General features: G+C 37.4%; 3 protein-coding genes and 1 long non-coding RNA gene across 7 annotated transcripts; 1 reads left to right on the forward strand and 3 right to left on the reverse strand.

Annotated features, from left to right (window-relative positions):
* Positions 1-867: 867 nt before the first annotated feature.
* On the reverse strand, positions 868-2,243 carry LOC127755479 (myb-related protein MYBAS1). 2 transcript variants are annotated; one of them, XM_052281155.1, is made up of 3 exons: positions 1,930-2,243; positions 1,674-1,803; positions 868-1,591 (listed from the first exon to the last, which is right to left on the reverse strand). In XM_052281155.1, the coding sequence occupies exons 1-3, from the start codon at positions 2,048-2,050 to the stop codon at positions 1,129-1,131; spliced, it is 714 nt and encodes a 237-aa protein (XP_052137115.1). In that variant the 5' UTR covers positions 2,051-2,243; the 3' UTR covers positions 868-1,128. The 2 variants fall into 2 exon arrangements, with proteins under 2 accessions (XP_052137115.1, XP_052137116.1); XM_052281156.1 differs by having other exon boundaries at positions 1,988-2,242.
* A 114-nt stretch (positions 2,244-2,357) lies between these two features.
* Positions 2,358-6,374, forward strand: LOC127755480 (uncharacterized). Of its 3 annotated transcripts, XR_008013024.1 has the most exons (5): positions 2,358-3,118; positions 4,659-4,974; positions 5,112-5,234; positions 5,446-5,555; positions 5,846-6,374. It is a non-coding gene; the product is annotated as an uncharacterized LOC127755480 (long non-coding RNA). The 3 variants fall into 3 exon arrangements; XR_008013022.1 differs by lacking the exon at positions 5,446-5,555; XR_008013023.1 differs by lacking the exon at positions 5,846-6,374 and having other exon boundaries at positions 5,446-5,835.
* A 1,534-nt stretch (positions 6,375-7,908) lies between these two features.
* LOC127755153 (xylanase inhibitor protein 1-like) lies at positions 7,909-9,354 on the reverse strand. Its single transcript, XM_052280796.1, has one exon. The coding sequence runs from the start codon at positions 9,185-9,187 to the stop codon at positions 8,234-8,236; it is 954 nt and encodes a 317-aa protein (XP_052136756.1). The 5' UTR covers positions 9,188-9,354; the 3' UTR covers positions 7,909-8,233.
* A 6,236-nt stretch (positions 9,355-15,590) lies between these two features.
* Positions 15,591-16,647, reverse strand: LOC127755384 (xylanase inhibitor protein 1-like). The gene has a single exon (XM_052281052.1). It carries the CDS (start codon positions 16,609-16,611, stop codon positions 15,673-15,675), a length of 939 nt encoding a protein of 312 aa, XP_052137012.1. The 5' UTR covers positions 16,612-16,647; the 3' UTR covers positions 15,591-15,672.
* Positions 16,648-19,074: the final 2,427 nt, after the last annotated feature.

A 19,074-nucleotide genomic window follows, 5' to 3' on the forward strand; every position in this document is an offset into this window, starting at 1 on the left:
TTGTTATTAAAAGATGAAATGATATGCCACTGAGGTAGTGTCTCTGCTTTAATCTTGTCGGTCCCATTAAGAAATATAGGTGTTGCTTGTTCTTCTTCTTGTTGTTTCTGACCTGCATCAGAACATACACTGTAGACTAAGTTCATGCATGTACCAACATCTCTATTGGACAAAAGAGCGTAAGAACATAGGTTGTTACTGTTCTCTTTAGTCTATGTCTCACTAACATCTCTATTGGACATGAACCTGAGAGCGCATATTGTTATTAGTACTCTTTAGCTTTCATATAGCATGTATTTGCATTTGCTCCACTAAAATTGCTTCTAATTTAGGTAATCCATCTCGATCTGTATGTTTAGTGGGGAAATACGTGCAAACTGTATAATTTGAGGGATGAAATGAGAATATAATAAACATAGCTATGAACAATTTAAGACATGTGATTCTAATGATTTGTTATCTATGAAACCAAGCTTAATTTTGAGCAATCAACTCATTTCCTTTTTCATTTTGGTTCTTCCATATTATCAGGTTAGAGCTTGGATTCTCTTTTTTTTTTATCTTGGGAGTAGGTGCGTCTTTTAGTTATACATACTTTTCAAGTTTCTGTGATACATATCCAGGAAGAGATTATGATCCATGTAAAGATGCACACTTCTACTGTACTAACAGTTTTACAACCATATTTAAATTGTTGTTCTACTCTTCCCATTTGATCACCAAATCACTAACGACTTCTCATCAGTTTACATACATTAAACAATTTACTATACATTCCTGTATATCCAATTGAGTGAGCACAATTTCTAACTTTAGAAAGTATATCAGTTTAAGATATGAACTTTTAACCTTATAATCTGTTACTTGATCAATAAACTATACCATTCATACAAAGTGGTATTGTGTTCCATACTGTCAAAGGCAAGTCACACAAGCTATGTTGCACATTAGATTCTACATACATACATCATGAGCACACCAATAATGTTATAGTAGATCTGTAAATATTGAGATCCATAGTAACACAAATATAACCACATAAGTACTGCAAAGCTGAAAAGCACATATGTAGCTTAGAAACCTGGCCTATATCTTGATGTATGGCTTTAGCCTTCAATAGCATGGTCCTCATTTTCCATAACCAGATTGTGTAGCCAACATCCTTGTTCCTTCATTGTCAATCTTCCAGAATACCTCAGGGCAGCTGTAGTCTGACATGGTAGATGTCAGAAGTGGACATGGGAGGTTGCTGCATGCTTTGTCTTTCCCTTCATCTATACCCAGCAAGGAAGGTGCCCCTGGTGCCTCAATTTCTCTCCATATCTGATCCATGGTATATCCATCCATGACACTCTGAGTGCTTTTGAGGACTCTTGCCATGCAGCTGCGATCATCATGAATGTCTCCTCCATCCATACTGATGATTGGCACAGTATCTAGGAGGCAGGATTGGTATGCCAGTGACGACGAGGAGGACGAGGGTGACATGTCACCCCTTCTCTCCTGGGCTTTCTTCCTCATGTGTGTCCTCCAGTAGTTCTTGATCTCATTGTCTGTGCGCCCTGGCAGCCTCCGTGCTATCCTGGACCACCTATGCATAGAGTGAATATCTGTTATATTGAACTGCAAAAGCTTAGAGAAGTTTCTTATACAGAATATCTTTTTTATCATACCTGTTACCCCAACGAGCATGGAGCTCAATAATAAGATGTTCCTCTTGCGGTGACATGCGCCCATGCTTGAGGCCAGGGTGGAGGTAGTTCACCCACCGGAGGCGGCAGCTCTTGCCTGTCCTATTGAGCCCTTCATGGACATAGTGAGGATGAAGTATGAAGATATTGGATTAGAGACCAAGACATTTCTGCTTGCGACTTTGCGCCAAGGATTGCAAAATAGCTACCTAATTTGCAGGTCCCCCACCCCTCAAACCTGATACTTTGGCAACGAAATCCCAACGGCGGTCACCGAACAGGCGGACAGTGCATACCAGTTGCAGGTCCTCCTGCTCTGTCCATGGTCCCTTGCGCATCTCCTCTCTCACTGTCACCATGTTGGGGCTTGGGCTGTTGCGACGCTAACGTTGTTCGCTTCTACCTTGGATAGGATGGGAACCACTCTTCGTGTTCTCCGTCCCCTTTGAGTTTGTTGGCTCCAGCTTCACGTTTAGAGCCTTGATCAACTCGAGACCAATTGGAAGGCTGCTATTAGGGAGAGAGGAAGCCAGTTTGTCTTGGCTGTGGTACTGGTTTGCTAGCTTTTCCCCTATTTATAGGCAGGAGTGGAAGCTATTGCGGGGTCGCATGACGTGTTGGGGTGATTTTAGAGAAACCTTGAGATCTTAGACTTTGTCTTTCAGATGTTGAGGCTATTTTCAGACTCTTCAGTGATAAAATTGTTTTACATGTTATTAAATATTAAAAAAACTAAAGCTAGCAGCTGATCTTGCTACATTTCTCAAAAACACAAGCCATCGTAGCTAATTTTAGTTTTATAAGCCATCATCACACTTACTATTAGCAGTTAGCACCTTTCCATAAAACAGCAAACCTGAAGTCTGAACTTGACTACTAACGATGCTTGTTTTTTTACAGAATTTTAAGAAACTCACAAAGTCTTGTTGTTTGTCAAGGAAGCACACATTTTCGAGAGAGGCATTCATGTCACAGGCCAGGTATATAGTGCGTCAAAGTCTTTCTCTGGATATTTCCATATTTTATTTCTTCTAGATTAGAAAAGCATTTGCCTTTCTGCCAGCCATTATCTTTGGCATGGAGAACTTTATCCCTATTTTCTTGTCACTTGTCAGCCATTTTCCTAAGCTCAGCAAAATGTCTCTTATGAACACACCTCCAATGCAAACCATATGAAAATGTACACTGTGCCATTTATCTTACCTTGCAAAAAGGAGTTCTCCCAATTCCCAATGCTAGTTGAGCTTTTTTGCCGGAATAATGCTAGTTGAGCTAGCTTGAGATAACTTGAGCCGCAGATGAACAGGCTTTCGTGGACCTGTACTGACTTGTGACTGATGTCTGTTGTACTGATTATACTGCTGATAAGAGGCCTGCAGGTTCTAAAGAGGAACCATACAAAGCGCTATGGCAGGCACTATATTCAGGTAGATACCTGCTGTCCATAACGGTGCGCTGTTTAAAACAATGGACATCTGTCTTGGAGTTTTAATATTTTTTTTTAATATATTTCTCTATCAGAAATAACCCTAAATATGTTGCATCGAAGTTTGTTTATGTGTTCAATACAGTAATTGATCTTATGGCACAAACCGTATAAGTGTAACTGTTACTTATTTGTTGACTTCTGTATGTGATTTTTTTCCTGCATGGAGAAGAAAGTTATGTGACGGCAGGTATCTAGACAGTAGGGTCTTGATAGGTATTTTATTCTCATGACCTAACTTCTCCATTGTAGGATTAGTAGTTTTTATTTTCAAAAGGTTCTCTTAGCATAAATTACACCCTATTTTTTTGTGAGGTTACTGGCCAGGGAGCAACCAAAAAACATTCACAGACGGAGCTCTGATGTGGAGGGCACTTATCTGCAATCTGTGTTGCATTTCACTTTCTGGTGGGGGACGGCTTCAATCTTCATTATCTTTGGCATCTTACTTTTTGGAGGTTCCCACACGCTGCAACACTGCTCTATCCCACTATAAAGAACTCAACAGTTTTTCCTCTCTTTTTTTCTCATCGTCCTGGCAAGGTGGCAATGCCTTCTTGTCTGTTTCTGTGACTCTTTTATCTGTCTCTGTCCTTGCAGTCTCTGACTGGTATAAGAGCTGCTCATTTTTTTTAGATAATGGATTTAATAAAACCCTGACTCTATACCCAAATAAGAGCTGTTCATGTTTGCTTCTCTAGCTGTGGCATGATTCACTCTTTAGGACTGATCAATCATCATCAGTGTGTTGACCTTTTTTTTTTTTGTTTGTTTCCATGCCTATCGATTGTATGGCTTAAGTGAGGTCCTTTTCTCAGATATACACCTACAACCCTTTGAACTTTTTTTCGAACGGCACAACCCTTTGAACTAATTCTCATGTAAAGTTTCTTAATCGGTGCTGAGTGATATAACATTCACAAAAAATATGAGGGTGTCTTGGTTGAAACGCGAGTGTGACTATTGCGTAAACTGAAATTTCCAATTGGTTATGTACACAATAGATCTTCTGTATGCGAGTACCACTCTTTGAATTGAAGATAACTGGAAGTCCTGACTCAACCTTATTCCCAATGCTTAATGCTTGAAATGATCTTCTATCGGAAAATGCTCATTGTTATTTTTCCCTTTTCGTTGGTTTAACTTCTCCATTTCCCTTAAGAAGAACCAAGAAGGTCGCCTATATTTACTAAAAACAGGAGAACTGTACTTAATTTTCTTTGCTCTGAACATGTTTTCCATCAATGTATATTGGGATTTCAGTTATTATTCTAGAAAAATATGGAATGGTTGAAAGCAACAGCAGAAACGGTTCGATCAGGTCAAACCAGTTCACACTGTTACTTTTTTGCTATTGGCTGGCCTGCAGGAAGCAAAGTTTCATGTTATTGTTCCCCACCATGTTGAAAAAAATAACTGCTATGTTGAAAATACAAGCTGTAGTGTCGTATAGCTCATGACTTGTATGTGGATTCTTGCAGGATGCTAAACTCAAGTCCATGAGAGCTTGGACCTGAAGAGACATCAAAAACTGCCCTGGCTTTTTCCAACTTCAGGAAAGATGGTTGCCACAAAAAGGACATTCTGTGGTTTGTTGCTGATATAATATAATTTTACATTCAGTGGTGTTTTAGCTTGGTGTTTACAGGAACATGGTTTGTGCTACCATGCTAGGTGAGCAGTTTTGTTCATTTGCGATGGTAACTGGGCATGTTAATGTGCTGCAAGTGATGCCCAGTGTTCTGCATCCTATGTTACCCATACCATTTGGAAGTGACAGTTGTTCCATTTCCTCAGGTAAATAATTCAATGGCAAAAATGCAGATGGTCAGTGCTTGTCCTTGCTTAACTTGGAATTAAGAAAATATTTTTCCTCGAGTTCCATTTTCCATTTCTTGTGGTTCACATAGCAAGGGTCCTACCCTGATTAGCAGCTGTCATTTCATCGGCCTGATCATCAAATATGTGGAGATAATTCTCGGTGTGTGATGATGGAGACCACCACAAGTTGATGGGCCAGCACTCCAGCAGTTTGTGCTAAAAGATTAAGTTGACAGGTAATTCAAGTCTCCAGAGCTTTTATATCCAGGTTTGATTTTATTAATGGTTTAAAAACTCAGGGCTTCTTACTGATAATAGCATGTGGCTTTCTATATTGCTCTATCTTGGTTGCGATGTAGATGCCTGTGAGAGAACGAACCAGCCAATTAACTCAAAAGCTTAAGCGATAAGAATTCCATCTCTCTTTTTATCTTGACGAATTTGCAGGTGATCCTGGTGATGGCAGCAACAGAGACATCAATGCAGATAAAACAAAAACCAATTTGCATGATTTAGTATTACTAATCTGAAGGTGTAGTTATCTTAGGGAGCCAAAGGTGAGCAAAAGCAACATCCACTGGATGCTGGATAAAAATTTAGGATGCATTAGCATTTGTGGGGTTGAGACATGGTGAGATCATAGCCGGGTCTTCATTGGGGCACTTGTTTCTCCATAAGGCTTAGTGGATGTCATCTTATGGTTGACGCATTGCACACCATTAGCATTAAGATGATTACCTTGTGGCGATGATTTGGACATGTGTATCCTGCAGAGTAGTATACTGTTACTGTGTGCATGCTGCAGTTGTTTTTAAGACTAGTGATCATTTTTACTCAATTTTTTCAGGCTCTATGAGGTCAGATGGTTATGCACCCGGGGATGATAATGTAGCCTGCAGGCTGATGGTTTGTATATATACTCTCAGCTGTTGTTTATGCTGAACAGTGGAGGACCATTTGATAAAAAAATTCAACTATCTCCGACCAAATACCAACTTAGTTAGGAGATGGGCGGATGGCGTTGACATGAAATGTTTTTGTAGCAGTAGACAAGTGCTGGTGACGATGAGCTAGCTCATTATGTCGATGGAACCAGAGTTGAAACACTAGTACGTTGGCACTTGGCACCATGACACGTACTCCTCCGTTATGTAATAGTCCTTCCGTCGCATAATATAAGACCGTACCATAATATAAGGGATTTTAACGTTTTGCTTTCACTGTTTAACCACTCGTCTTATTTAAAAAATTTGTGCAAATATAAAACCCGAAAAGTTGTGTTTAAAGTACTTTGAATAATAAAATAAGTCACAAATAAAATAAATAATAATTCTAAAATTTTTTTGAATAAGTCGAATGGTTAAACGGTGCAAGCAAAAAAGTCAAAATCTCTTATATTATGGGACGGATGGAGAATATGACACCGTTGGCTTTTTTTTTTTTTTAGTATTTTGCCAAAGTGGAGGCCATCCAAGAGAATGCATTGCGTCAATTTGATATCCTTCTGGATAATAACATAGTAAGTTTATGCAAAACTCTTTTATAGCCACATAATTTATGCACTGTGGTATTATTATGATTCACTGCAAGGAAATATTTTTCCAACAAAGTAGAATGAAACATTTATTATGCTTGTTGACAGTACTGAATTTTTTTTTCTAAGATGCATGTTGAATACTTGAAATGGTTCTGTTGCAATATCGATACTATATTTCAAATTTATCATTGCCCTTTCTTCAGTACAGTCAAATTGTAGAGCTTAGCACATGAACTATTATTATGAAATAAACGGTGATAGATATTAAAAAAAAACTGGCTCGAACCAAACGCCTTATGCATATTGTTTCATGTAGGCCTGAACTTGGTTTCTTGTGCTTGTAAGTTAGACCAGAACTAGTAGAGTGACGCTTGCTACTAGACCGGCCCACTAAGCCTTTCATGAACGCACTGTGGGGGTATTTTGGCCCAGCAAGAAAGAGGTTGGCATGAGGGCCAGCACAGTAACCTTCCGGCTTGGCCCATGGAGCTGATTAGCACGGAGGACAGCTCACTGGCAAAGCTAAACTTCAAGAAAACGACATCCATTAAATTAAGGAAAGTATAAATAATCACATATGTTTAAAGTAGTTTTTTAGTATTTACTGTTAAGTCACTTAAAAACACACATAAACATATTACTTGTAAAATATTTTTTAATTTATAAACCATTTTGAGCTCATCCGATTGGGGCGTGACTCTTTTGGCTACCGCTTCGGAGTTCAGACACTGCAGTTCCTGTCCAGCCAGCGGAATGGAATATGACTCGTCAAAGCTGGCTGGTCAAAATTGTTTTCTTTCACCATTAGTTAGCAGTTTTCTATTGGCCCCATCCAAATGATCGTTTTTTAAAATTACTATTGATAATGTTTTCTTGTATTTCTTTGTAGAATTATATTGGCATGCACACAAACTAATATTAGTCAGCTAGACTTAATAATTTAATTTTCATCTATTTTAAATGGAATAATTGGATTTTTTTTCAGATGCCAGCAGTATAAAAGTATTTTATATATAGCATAATAGAAGTAATAACCTAGGACTAGCGGCTACTTTTATGTGTTCTTTTTTTCTCTTCCCAATAACTATTTTTTACATCTTTAACCATCAATTTTTTTTTCCTGAGAAAACACAAAATGCTTATATTGAAAATAAAATTCATATGTAATTAAGCATTTTTTTCTTGAAAAATCTACTGATGTCAATTATTTTACATGGCAAACCTTATTATTTTGTATATTAGTGGCCAAAAGTGTCTATGCCCATTCTAAAATGTTGCTTGTTTCTGTTTGGGGGCAATATACAACTAGTACATATGTAGTTAAACTTTCTAAATTTTGACCAGTAATAACGTTAACATCGGACTTATCTCCGTCATAATTTCCATGTTTTCTCATTAAACATCAAATACACATTCAATACCACTACATACACAGTTGCAAAAAGGAAAAAAAATAAAGAAATTACAGAAACATCTATAGAGCATTTATGATTTTTTTTTAAAAAAAATAAACAACAGTAGCTTTCACTAGCAAGATGATAGATTTTCTATCGACAGATGGTTAGCAATTTCGTAAAAAAAACATGTAAGTTGGAGTACTTTATTATATGAAACACACAACACACCGTGATTATTGAGATAGTGATTGAGCTGCATGCATGCACAGGCTCAATTAACTATTGGTTGATCTGAGTTTAATTAAGCCAAGTCCTTGACGTATCGGCCGTAGTGAGTGAGCGAGTCGTAATAGCTGTTCCAGAGCATCACTCCTCCGTACGTATCCGTCTTCTGCACCGCCGGCAGCAGCTTGTCGCGGAGCTCGCCGACGCCGACCATGTCGTTCTTCCCCGTCAAGTTGGCCGCCACGAGCCCCAGGAAGATCTGCCCATCGGGGTACGCCGCCGACCACCTGTCCCACTGCGCCATGACGCCGGCGAGCCCGGCGTGGTTGTAGGAGCAGCTCGGGTCGTCGTAGAACCTGACGTGGATTCGCCGGAACAGCTTGGTGTCCAGCGCCGCCTTCATCCTCGGGTCCGGGTAGGAGCACCTCACCGTCGCCGTGAGCATGATCCCGATGGGGTCGCGGATGTTCTGGTTGTAGTCGTTGATGCGGTTGGCGAGGTCGTCGTAGTGGTCGGCGGGGCCGCTGTCGATGAAGAAGTCGACGCCGTTGACGATGGTGTCGTCGCCGAAGGGGTGGAAGGCGCCGGGGCGGTCGCCGCCGAGGACGGAGTAGTAGAGGCTCTCGGCGACATCGGCGGCGGACTTGGAGGAAGGGAGGGAGTAGCCGTCGCCGTCGCCGCCGATGGAGAGGAGCATGTAGACGCCCTTGGACTGGCAGTGGCGGATGTCGGCGCCGACGTGGCGGAGGTCGTGGCCGGAGAGGTCGAGCCAGTAGTTGCCATGGCCGAAGACGCTGAGGAAGGAGATGATGACGATGTTGTAGTCGCCGGTGTCGCAGATGGAGCTGAGAGAGCCCTCGGCCTTGTTGCGGCCCCAGAAGACGGCGACGTTCTGCCTCTTTCCCTGAGGGATGGCGGCGGCTGACTGGAGGAGCAGTAGCAAGGAGAGGAGGAGGAAGGCGGCGGTGGCAGATGATCGCCGGCGTTGGGACGCCATCGTGTGTATGCTGATGAGATTAATTAGGTGCATGCAAGTGAGCTTGCATATATATATATGTACATATATATACGTGTGGTAGTAGCTCTAGCTAAGCTAGCAAAATTTGCAACAACTAGCTAGTAGCTAATTAGCAAGCTTTTGGACTGATCGATCGATTGATTGATCGTTAGGTAGTAGCAATTCGCAATCCACGGCGGGTGGGTGTAATCCGGAGCTTAGCAGCTAGCATGAGCTCTTTCTGTTGAGTTTGACTAGTCTGTTTTAGTTCTACTACATACATATATGCTCTTTCGGGAAACTGTTTTAATCCCTCGAGGGGATATCCCCTCATTCTTTGTATGTCACTTAAATGATTATAAAAAAAGTTAAAAAAAAATTAGAAAGGTGTATTAACATATGATATAACACTCCACAAACATATAAGTTCAAATTCAACTTCTACATCTCGTAACGAAAAAAACAAATTGAACCGCAGCCAGTTAACGTATATTTAGAGTCAAATTTGTTTTTTTCGTTGCGAGATGTAGAAGTTGAATTTTTACTTGCATGTTTGTAGAGTGATATATCACATATTAATATATCTTCTTAATTTTTTTTAAATTTTTTTATAACCATTTAAGTGATATGCAAACAACGAGAGGATATCCTCTCGAGAGATTAAAATCCTCTTCCTGCTCTGTCTGTGTTTCCCGCGAACGAAAACGAACTCTGCTTTAACAGATTACAGTACAGCCAACGGCGGCACACAGGAAAAGACTATTAATTAAGCTGCAATGCTATATCTGGTTATTACCAGTTTACCACCAACACTAGACAAATCAATTTTCCTTTCCAGAGTCCTGAGTACTAGTACCCAGAGCCAGAAGAAGGAAGAAATGCTGCAAGCGCTGAGTGGGGGCCTATTTCCCTGGCCTTTACGCAAACGACCGGCCGGATCGGATAAGAGAATTTGAGACCAACGCTTTCGATCCAGCTGTATCTTCTTCTTCAAGCTACTCCTATCAAGAACACATCATGCATACACGACAATATGTACTTCCTCCTCCGTTTCATAACGTAGATCATTCTAGCATTTCTCATATCTATCTATTATATCTCTAAAGCAATAGAAAAAGTAGCCTCCACGTTCGCTCTCACGGTCGAGAAAATCCCACGTTAATCGAAAGAAAATAAGAAAAATAGAAAAATAGAAGGGTATTAGGATTAGGTTTTGTGTAACGGACAAAAAACAAAGATTGGGTGTGGTGTAAACGGAAAAAAAAAGTTGGAAACGGACAAGACAAAAAAAAAAGTTGCAAACGGACAAGAAGATTTTGGAAAGAGACAAAAAAAATTGCAAACGGACAAGAAAAATAGAAATTCTAATGTTAATCAAGAAAACGAGAAAAGATAACCATTAGGTTATAGTAGATCCAAAATATAACAGTTTAGATTTAATATAGGGTGTATTTAGATTCCAAAAAATTTTAGCCAAAAATATCACATTAAATGTTTAGACACATGTATGGAGTATTATATGTGAACGAAAAAAACCAATTGCACAGTTTGTATGTAAATTACGAGATGAATCTTTTGAGCCTAATTATACCATGATTCGACAATGTGATGCTACAGTAAACATTTGCTAATAACCGATTAATTAGGCTTAATAAATTCATCTTGCAGTTTACAGGCAGAATCTATAATTTATTTTGTTATTAGTCTACATTTAATACTTTAAATGTGTGTCCGTATATCCGATGTGACAAGGCAAAAAATTTCACCCCTGATCTAAACACAGCCTAAAAAATTAGACTCTGCATTTGCTCTTATGGCCTAGAAATTCTCATATTAATCAAAGTCCATATAAAAAAACAATTCATATAAATAATTAAAAAATAATGAATATTGGAAGAGAAGGCTAGAGTTCATACTGGTATACAATTTATAACTAACTGAAATACGGAATCAGATAAAAAGAATAATAGAGTCCATATATAAATACAATTTTAAATAGCTGAAATCCATGATTTGACAATACGATGCTACAGTAAACATTTGCTAATGACGGATTAATTAGGCTTAATAAATTCATCTCGCAATTTACAGGCCGTATCTGTAATTTCTTTTGTTATTAGTCTATGTTTAATACTTCAAATGTGTGTCCGTATGCTTCAAAATTTTTACACCTAAACAACTAAATACAGCCATAATAGTTATATAACTAATATAAATCTTTTTTTTACGGAAGCTTAAAGTAACTATAGAAATCGGAGTAAAAAAAGCTTGAGATGGAAACGACCAAACAAACCACATGCACAAAGTTTATTTCTAATTTAACCAATTGGATTAAGAACTAATCCATTAACTTATTTAAGTAATAAGGGCCTGTTTATATCCGGTGACAAGTTTTTTCACCCTGTCACATCGAACGTTTAAACACTTGTATGAAGTATTAAATATAGGCGAAAAAATAACTAATTGCATAGATTGCGACTAATTTGCGAGACGAATATTTTAAGCCTAATTGCTACATGATTTGACAATGTGGTGCTATAGTAAACATTTGCTAATGACGGATTATTTAGGCTTAATAAATTCGTCTCGCAATTTATAGGCGGATTCTGTAATTTGTTTTGTTATTAGACTATGTTTAATACTTCAAATGTGTATCAGTATATCCGATGTGACAGGGCAAAAGTTTTCACCTCCTAAATCTAAACACAGCCTAAGAAAATTAGACTCCGCATTTGCTCTCATGGCCTAAAAATTCTCATATTAATCGAAGTCCATATAGAAGGACAATTCACATAGATAATTAAAAAATAAGAAATATTGGAAGAGAAGTCTAGAGTTCATACTAGTATACAATTTATATCTAATTGAAATATGGAATCAGAGAAAAAGAATAATAGAGTCCATATAGAAGTACAATTTTAAATAGCTGAAATTCGAAATTCAAAAAATGAATATTGAAAGAAAAAACTAGAATCCATTTCAGTATACAATTTAGAACTAACTAAAATTTGGAATTGAAAAAAGAAAATAAAAGTAGATGTTTGAGTCTATATAGATATACAATTTATGACTGAAATTTATAAAATTAAAATATAAAAAATATAAAAATAAGAGTTTCCAATCTATATAAAAATACAATTTAGAAAAAAAAGAAAATTTGGAATATAAAATAAGGAATATTGGTAGCTAGCCGCGCAGTTTGCGCGGGCCACCATACTAGTTATATTATTAAAGGAATAGAAAAAGGAGCCTCCACGTTCGCTCTTATGGCATAGAAATTCTCACATTAATCGGAGAGAAAAAGAAAAGGCAGAGTCCATATAGAAATAGAATTTAGAAATAGCTGAAATTCGGAATTAAAAAATAAGGATTATTAGAAGAGAAGACTAGAGTGATAGAGTCCATATAGAAATACAATTTAGAAATAGCTGAAATTCGGAATTAAAAAATAAGGAATATTAGAAGAGGAGACTAGAGTGATAGAGTCCATATAGAAATATAATTTAGAAATAGCTGAAATTCGGAATTAAAAAATAAGGAATATTAGAAGAGGAGACTAGAGTCCATATAGAAATACAATTAGGAAACAACTGAAATTCGGAATTAAAAATAAGGAATATTAGAAGTAGAGTATAAAGTCCATATAGAAATACAATTAGAAAATAACTGAAATTAGGAATTAAAAATAAGGAATATTAGAAGTAGATTATAGAGTCCATATAGAAATACAATTAGGAAATAACTGAAATTCGGAATTAAAAATAAGGAATATTAGAAGTAGAGTATAGAGTCCGTATAGAAATACAATTAAGAAAAAAAATAGAAATTCGAAATTAAAAAATAAGGAATATTAGAAGTAGAGTATAGAGTTCATATAGGAATTTAAAACTAACTAAAATTTGGAATAAACATAATAAAATTAAAAGTAGAGTTTAGAGTCCGTATAAAAATACAATTTACAAATAACCAACATTCGAAATTTAGAAAAACATAGGAAGAAGAATTTAAAGTCAATATAGGAATACAATTTAGAAGTAACTAAAATTCGAAATTAAAAATTAAAGAATATTGAAAGATGGATTTAGAGTCCACATAGAAATACAATTAGAAATAATAAAAATTCAGAAATAAAAATAAATAATATTGGAAGAAGAGCATAGAGTCTATATAGAAATATTAAAAGACGAGTCTAGAGTCTATATAGGAATATATATAATTTACAAATAACGAAAATTTGATATTAAAAATAATTAATAACTAACACGTATATAAAATACAATATGAATATTACACATTAGTAGTTTTGTAAAGTTATTGCAAAATTTAAAATTATGTTATCATTTTAATATATTTGAATAATATAATGAGAAAACATATATGATATTATATAAGAGAAAATATAATGATGCTAGTCGCGCAATCTGTGCGGGCCACCATGCTAGTTCATATTGATACTAATGAATCTAGACATGTATATCTATCTAGATTCATTAACATCAATATGAATATGAAAAATGCTAAAATAACTTACATTGTGAAACGGAGGGAGTATATATGATCTCGATGGTCATATCTCAACAACAAATATCTTCAATTCAATCCACGTGCATGAATCCATTAACTTACAAGTACCATAGGAGATCGGCCCTTTGCGAGGGGCCTGCGACACCAACTGCTACAGGCATCACCTTCTACAACGTCCTCGTTATCCATAGTTGGGCTATTTTCCGCTATATGGATAAGGCCCTGTTAAGCTCGTGGGTAAAAAAACACATTTATAAATTACACAGATAAACTGTGAGATAAATTTATTAAGCCTAATCAATCTATCATTAGCAAATGTTTACTATAGCACTACATTGTAAAATCAAGTAGCAATTAGGTTAAAAGATTCGTCTCGCAATTTATATAATTAGTTTTTTTATCTATATTTAATATTTTATGCATGCGTCCAAATATTCGATGCATGTGATAGGATGGAAAGTTTCTGCATGTGTACAAGGCCTAAGTATATAGGCAAAGAAGGAACCTTGAGCTAATAAGGAATGACTATATGGTTCCACTTGGAGTGCGAAACGTCTGGCCTTCCCATATCCTATCCATTAGGAGAGGAAAGTATCGAATCATGTAGAGAGAGAACATTGTGCAGGGTGTGCGAGAGATTCTTAGAAGGAGACATCAAGAGCGTGTTCAACCCGAGGATAAGAGGACATTGTGATCTCAACTCTGTACCGTAGAAGGTGACTGATCTCGCCATGCATTGCAAGAGGCATTGTAGGGCGTGACCGACATACGATAGCGCGCGGAGGTCATGGAGGAGGGTATGAGGGAGAGCTTGCAACTCGACAGCCTTTGCATTCTATGAGGTGCAGCTCCACTAGGGATACTCACTGACGCCAAGTCCATTGGCTAGCTGAGTCGGAACATCTGAGAAACATCAGCTCGATCACTTGTATTGTGGTCTTTAAATTTCTCGGTCCGCAAGTATATACGGATTGTGTTGACACTCAAATTTTAAATCTATGATAAGTATAGCAAGTTGCACAGGACCAGTCCGATCGGTGGCATACAGTTGTACTAACCAACGGCATGAGGCCAGACCGTCCAGAGATTCCAACGGTCAGTCTGGTTGAGGCCGACTCCATGTCCAATTACGATGTTTCGTGCATTTCTTTGTGTGGACCCGGGGTTTCCTGAGTCCTAGTTGATTTATACCTAATACGATATGAAAAAGGCTATGTCGAGGTAGGACCAATCTCTTTATAATGGCTATGATCTATTTAATCGAGACCACAATCTATAGTCAACACAATTAGCCAATTGAATCATTCTTTTAATATAATACCCTAGTTTTTAGTCTAGTTCATCCATCTTGGGTCAGTTCGTGTTGTAAGCCGTCCATCCTCACCGTGAGAATGTGATTCTTCTTTGTAGGTTTCTCTAGAAAAACCTTCCATTTCGTTCACGAGATGATTTTTTATCCTAATTTGTTTAGATCATCTCCGCTAGCTAATTTTGATTTCTAAACTCACCTTAAATCAGGATCTTCTCAAGGTAAGGTGGTTGGTGACTCCCTCCTGGCTACTTTTTTGTGTTATTTTTTTCCTTATCAATGAGCAAGAACAATATTTTGATACATTTGTAACCATTAATTATTTCATTTCATTCCTAAATTTCGGTCGAATAACATTTAGCAAATCTGTATTCATTAAATTAACATCATGTACAACTTCAATATACATCAATACATACACAATTACAAAAAAAGAAAAAAAAGAAATATAAAAGTACAGATACATCGATCACACATGCATATATGACACACTAGAGTTGTGCAAATAAAAACAACACTTGCTTTCGCTAGCAAGATCAAAAAACGACAAACAACATGTAATTAAGTAGGAGTAGTTTACTATAGTAAACCCATGACGCCGTGATTACTGCGATAGTGATTGAGCTGCATGCACTGTAGTAGATTATTATAGCTGGTTGATCTGAGCTTAAATTAATTGATTAAATTAAGCCAAGTGCTTGACATATCTGCCGTAGTGAGTGAGCGAGTCGTAGTAGCTGTTCCAGAGCGTCACTCCCGCGTAGCTCTCCGTCTTCTGCACCGCCGGCAGCAGCTTCCGCCTGAGCTCCCCGACGCCGACCATGTCGTTCTTCCCCGTCACGTTCGCCGCCGCGAGCCCCAGGAAGATCCGGCTGTTTGGGTACCTAGCCGACCACCTGTTCCACTGCGCCATGACGCCGGCGAGCCCCGCGTGGTTGTAGGAGCACCTCGGGTCGTCGTAGAACCTCACGTGGATCTGCGTGAACAGCTTCGTGTCCAGCGCCTTCTTCATCCTCGGATCAGGGTACGCGCACCTCACCGTCGCCGTGAGCATGATCCCGATGGGGTCATGGATGTTCTGGTTGTAATCGTTGATGCGATTGGCGAGATCGTCGTCGTGATCGGCGGGGCCGTGGTCGATGAAGAAGTTGACGCCGTTGACAATGGTGTCGTCGCCGAAGGGGCGGAAGATGCCGGCGCGTGGGCGGCCGAGGAAGGAGTGGTAGAGGTTGTAGGCGACGTCAGCGGCGGACTTGGAGGAAGGGAGGGAGTAGCCGTCGCCGTCGCCGCCGATGGAGAGGAGCATGTAGACGCCCTTGGACTGGCAGTGGCGGATGTCGGCGCCGACGTGGCGGAGGTCGTGGCCGGAGAGGTCGAGCCAGTAGTTGCCATGGCCGAAGACGCTGAGGAAGGAGATGATGACGATGTTGTAGTCGCCGGTGTCGCAGATGGAGCTGAGAGAGCCCTCGGCCTTGTTGCGTCCCCAGAAGACGGCGACGGTCTGCCTCTTCCCCTGAGGGTGGTAGTAGGCGACGGCCGGCTGGAAGAACACCGCTAACAAGAAGAGGAGGAAGAAGAAGACGGCGATGGCGGCGGCGGATGATCGCCGGCGTTGGGACGCCATTGTTGTGTTCTGGTGTAGTATGGTTGATGGTTGGATTGTGTTGTTGTTGGGTGTGATCAATGATGAGATTAGGTCGCATATATATATAGATGCTGGATGCAAATTGGTAGCCTTGTTCTTGAATGAAAATTTGCAACTAGGTAGGAAGCTTTTGGACCAATGGATGATCCTGCGTGCTTGCAGCTGCATCAATCCTCTGTTTCTCAAGCTAAAGCCTTCTCCAGCGCCGATCGATGGATGAAGATGAAGATGAACGGACCCTTCCTCTGCCACTTTTTCGATACATATATGTGCACGTGCGAAATAACGGATGGATCACGATCAGTCGCTCTTGATTACTCCCACCGATTCAGGTTACAAGATATTTTTGATTTTGATCAAAATCAAATTATTTTAAATTTGACTAAGTTTATAAACAAATATGGTAATATTTATAATACTAAATTAGTTTCATCAAATCAATAATTAAATATATTTTCATAATAAATTTGTTATAGGTTAAAAATGTTACTATTTTCTCTGTAAACTTTGTCAAAGATAAAACAGTTTAATTTTAATTAAAGTTAAAATGTCTTATAACCTAAAACGGAGGGAGTAATTATTAGTCATCCATGCATGCCCTATGAAGAGCAATGCTCTGTATTTTACGTCCTCTGTTGAAGAGAGAGCACTGCTCTGTTTTTCCATGCTCTGTTTTTTTGTGAAGTGTTCAACTTGAATACTCTGCATTTACATGTTCTGTTTCTATGCCTATATACAATTACACCTGTTATTTGCATGCAACCTTAAATAGTCGTAGAGAAATTTGAAATAGTCGTAGATTGATTGTGATATGCCCTTGGATGGGAAAAATAGCAAAATTTAGGACTGCAAAATATTGTTATTGATTCTTCTCTTAGAGCATGTCGAATTTTTAGTTGCATGTTTATGTACTAAGTTATATTATCACAAAATATCTTAATGATTGTTTTAATATTTTTGTTTAACTATTTATACCACATACTCCATACGTCAAAAAAAAAACTCAATCTAATAGTGGGTGTGATCCATTTACAACGAATTTAGATAGAGAGTTATTCAGATTGATTGTACTAGGAGGTTGAGTTATTTTGGGATTGAGAGAGTATATATGCTAGGTGTAATTTTATCGGTGTTAAAAATAAGAGTACTTTTACCATCATTGAGAAAATACTGAAAGATATCATATTTTATAATATAAAAAACTTGATATTTTTTTACTAGGTATCTTTAGGTATCAAAATGTGAGGTGTAAATTTATAGGACCCTAGAGGTACTTTACCCAGTACGATAAAATCTTCTATTATATACTAAAAGTCCATTAAACTTCCTACAAACACTCCCAAGTCGCCACATGGCATTCTAATAAATTAGAGAAAATCCTAGAAATTCTAAGAAAAAAGCAAAACATCTACCCCTTAATTTTCACTTAAATTGGTGGGTCCAATACTATACACCGTTAGATGAAATTGATCTTAAAATAAACCAAACCAAATACTATGGCCCCACCTCTCCTCCTCCCTAGATATATACGTACGTACATTCTTTTTAAGTACGTACGCTTCTTCTTTCCTTTCTCTTTTTTTTTCATTTTTTCTTCTTTTTTCCATTTATATAATAGATATATATATATATATATATTTAAATAATCATAATTCATGCGTACGCTTCTTCTTTCAATTCTTTTTTTCCTTTTTTTTACTTTTCCATTTATATAATAGATATATATTTTTTAAATAATTATATTTTACAAACAAAAAATCTACCATCATACAACTTAGGGTAACTAAATTATCTCTACAATTTTTGAAAATAAAATTTACACCATTATTTGTTACCCATTAAATTAATAATAATGTAAGATAATTTTCATTTAAACTGGTGTACTCATTATTTTGTACTATTATGTTTAAATAATACACTATTTTAAAATAAAGTTTACACAGTTATATGTGTACATATGTACGTGTACGTACGCTTCTTTCGCTTATTTTTTTCTTTTTTCCATTTATATAATGGATATATATTTTTTAAATAATCATAATTTTATAAACAGAGAATCTACCATCATACAACTTATAGGTAACTAAATTAGCTCTACAATTTTTGAAAATAAAATTTACACCATTATATGTTACCCATTAAATTAATAATGTAATATAATTTTCATTTAAACCGGTGTACTCATTACTTTGTACTATTATTTTTAAATAATGCACTATTTTAAAATAAAGTTCACACATTATATTGTATACATACGTACGCTTCTTTCGCTTATTTTTTCCCCTTTTTTCTTCTTTTTTCTATTTATATATGGATATATATTTTTTAAATAATCATAATTTTACAAATATAGAATCTACCATCGTACAACTTGCATGTAACTAAATTAGCTCTACAATTTTAAAAAAATAAAATTTAGACCATTATATGTTACCCATAAAA

This window comes from Oryza glaberrima, chromosome 11, assembly GCF_000147395.1.
Source record: "Oryza glaberrima chromosome 11, OglaRS2, whole genome shotgun sequence".
Taxonomy (NCBI): Eukaryota; Viridiplantae; Streptophyta; class Magnoliopsida; order Poales; family Poaceae; genus Oryza; species Oryza glaberrima.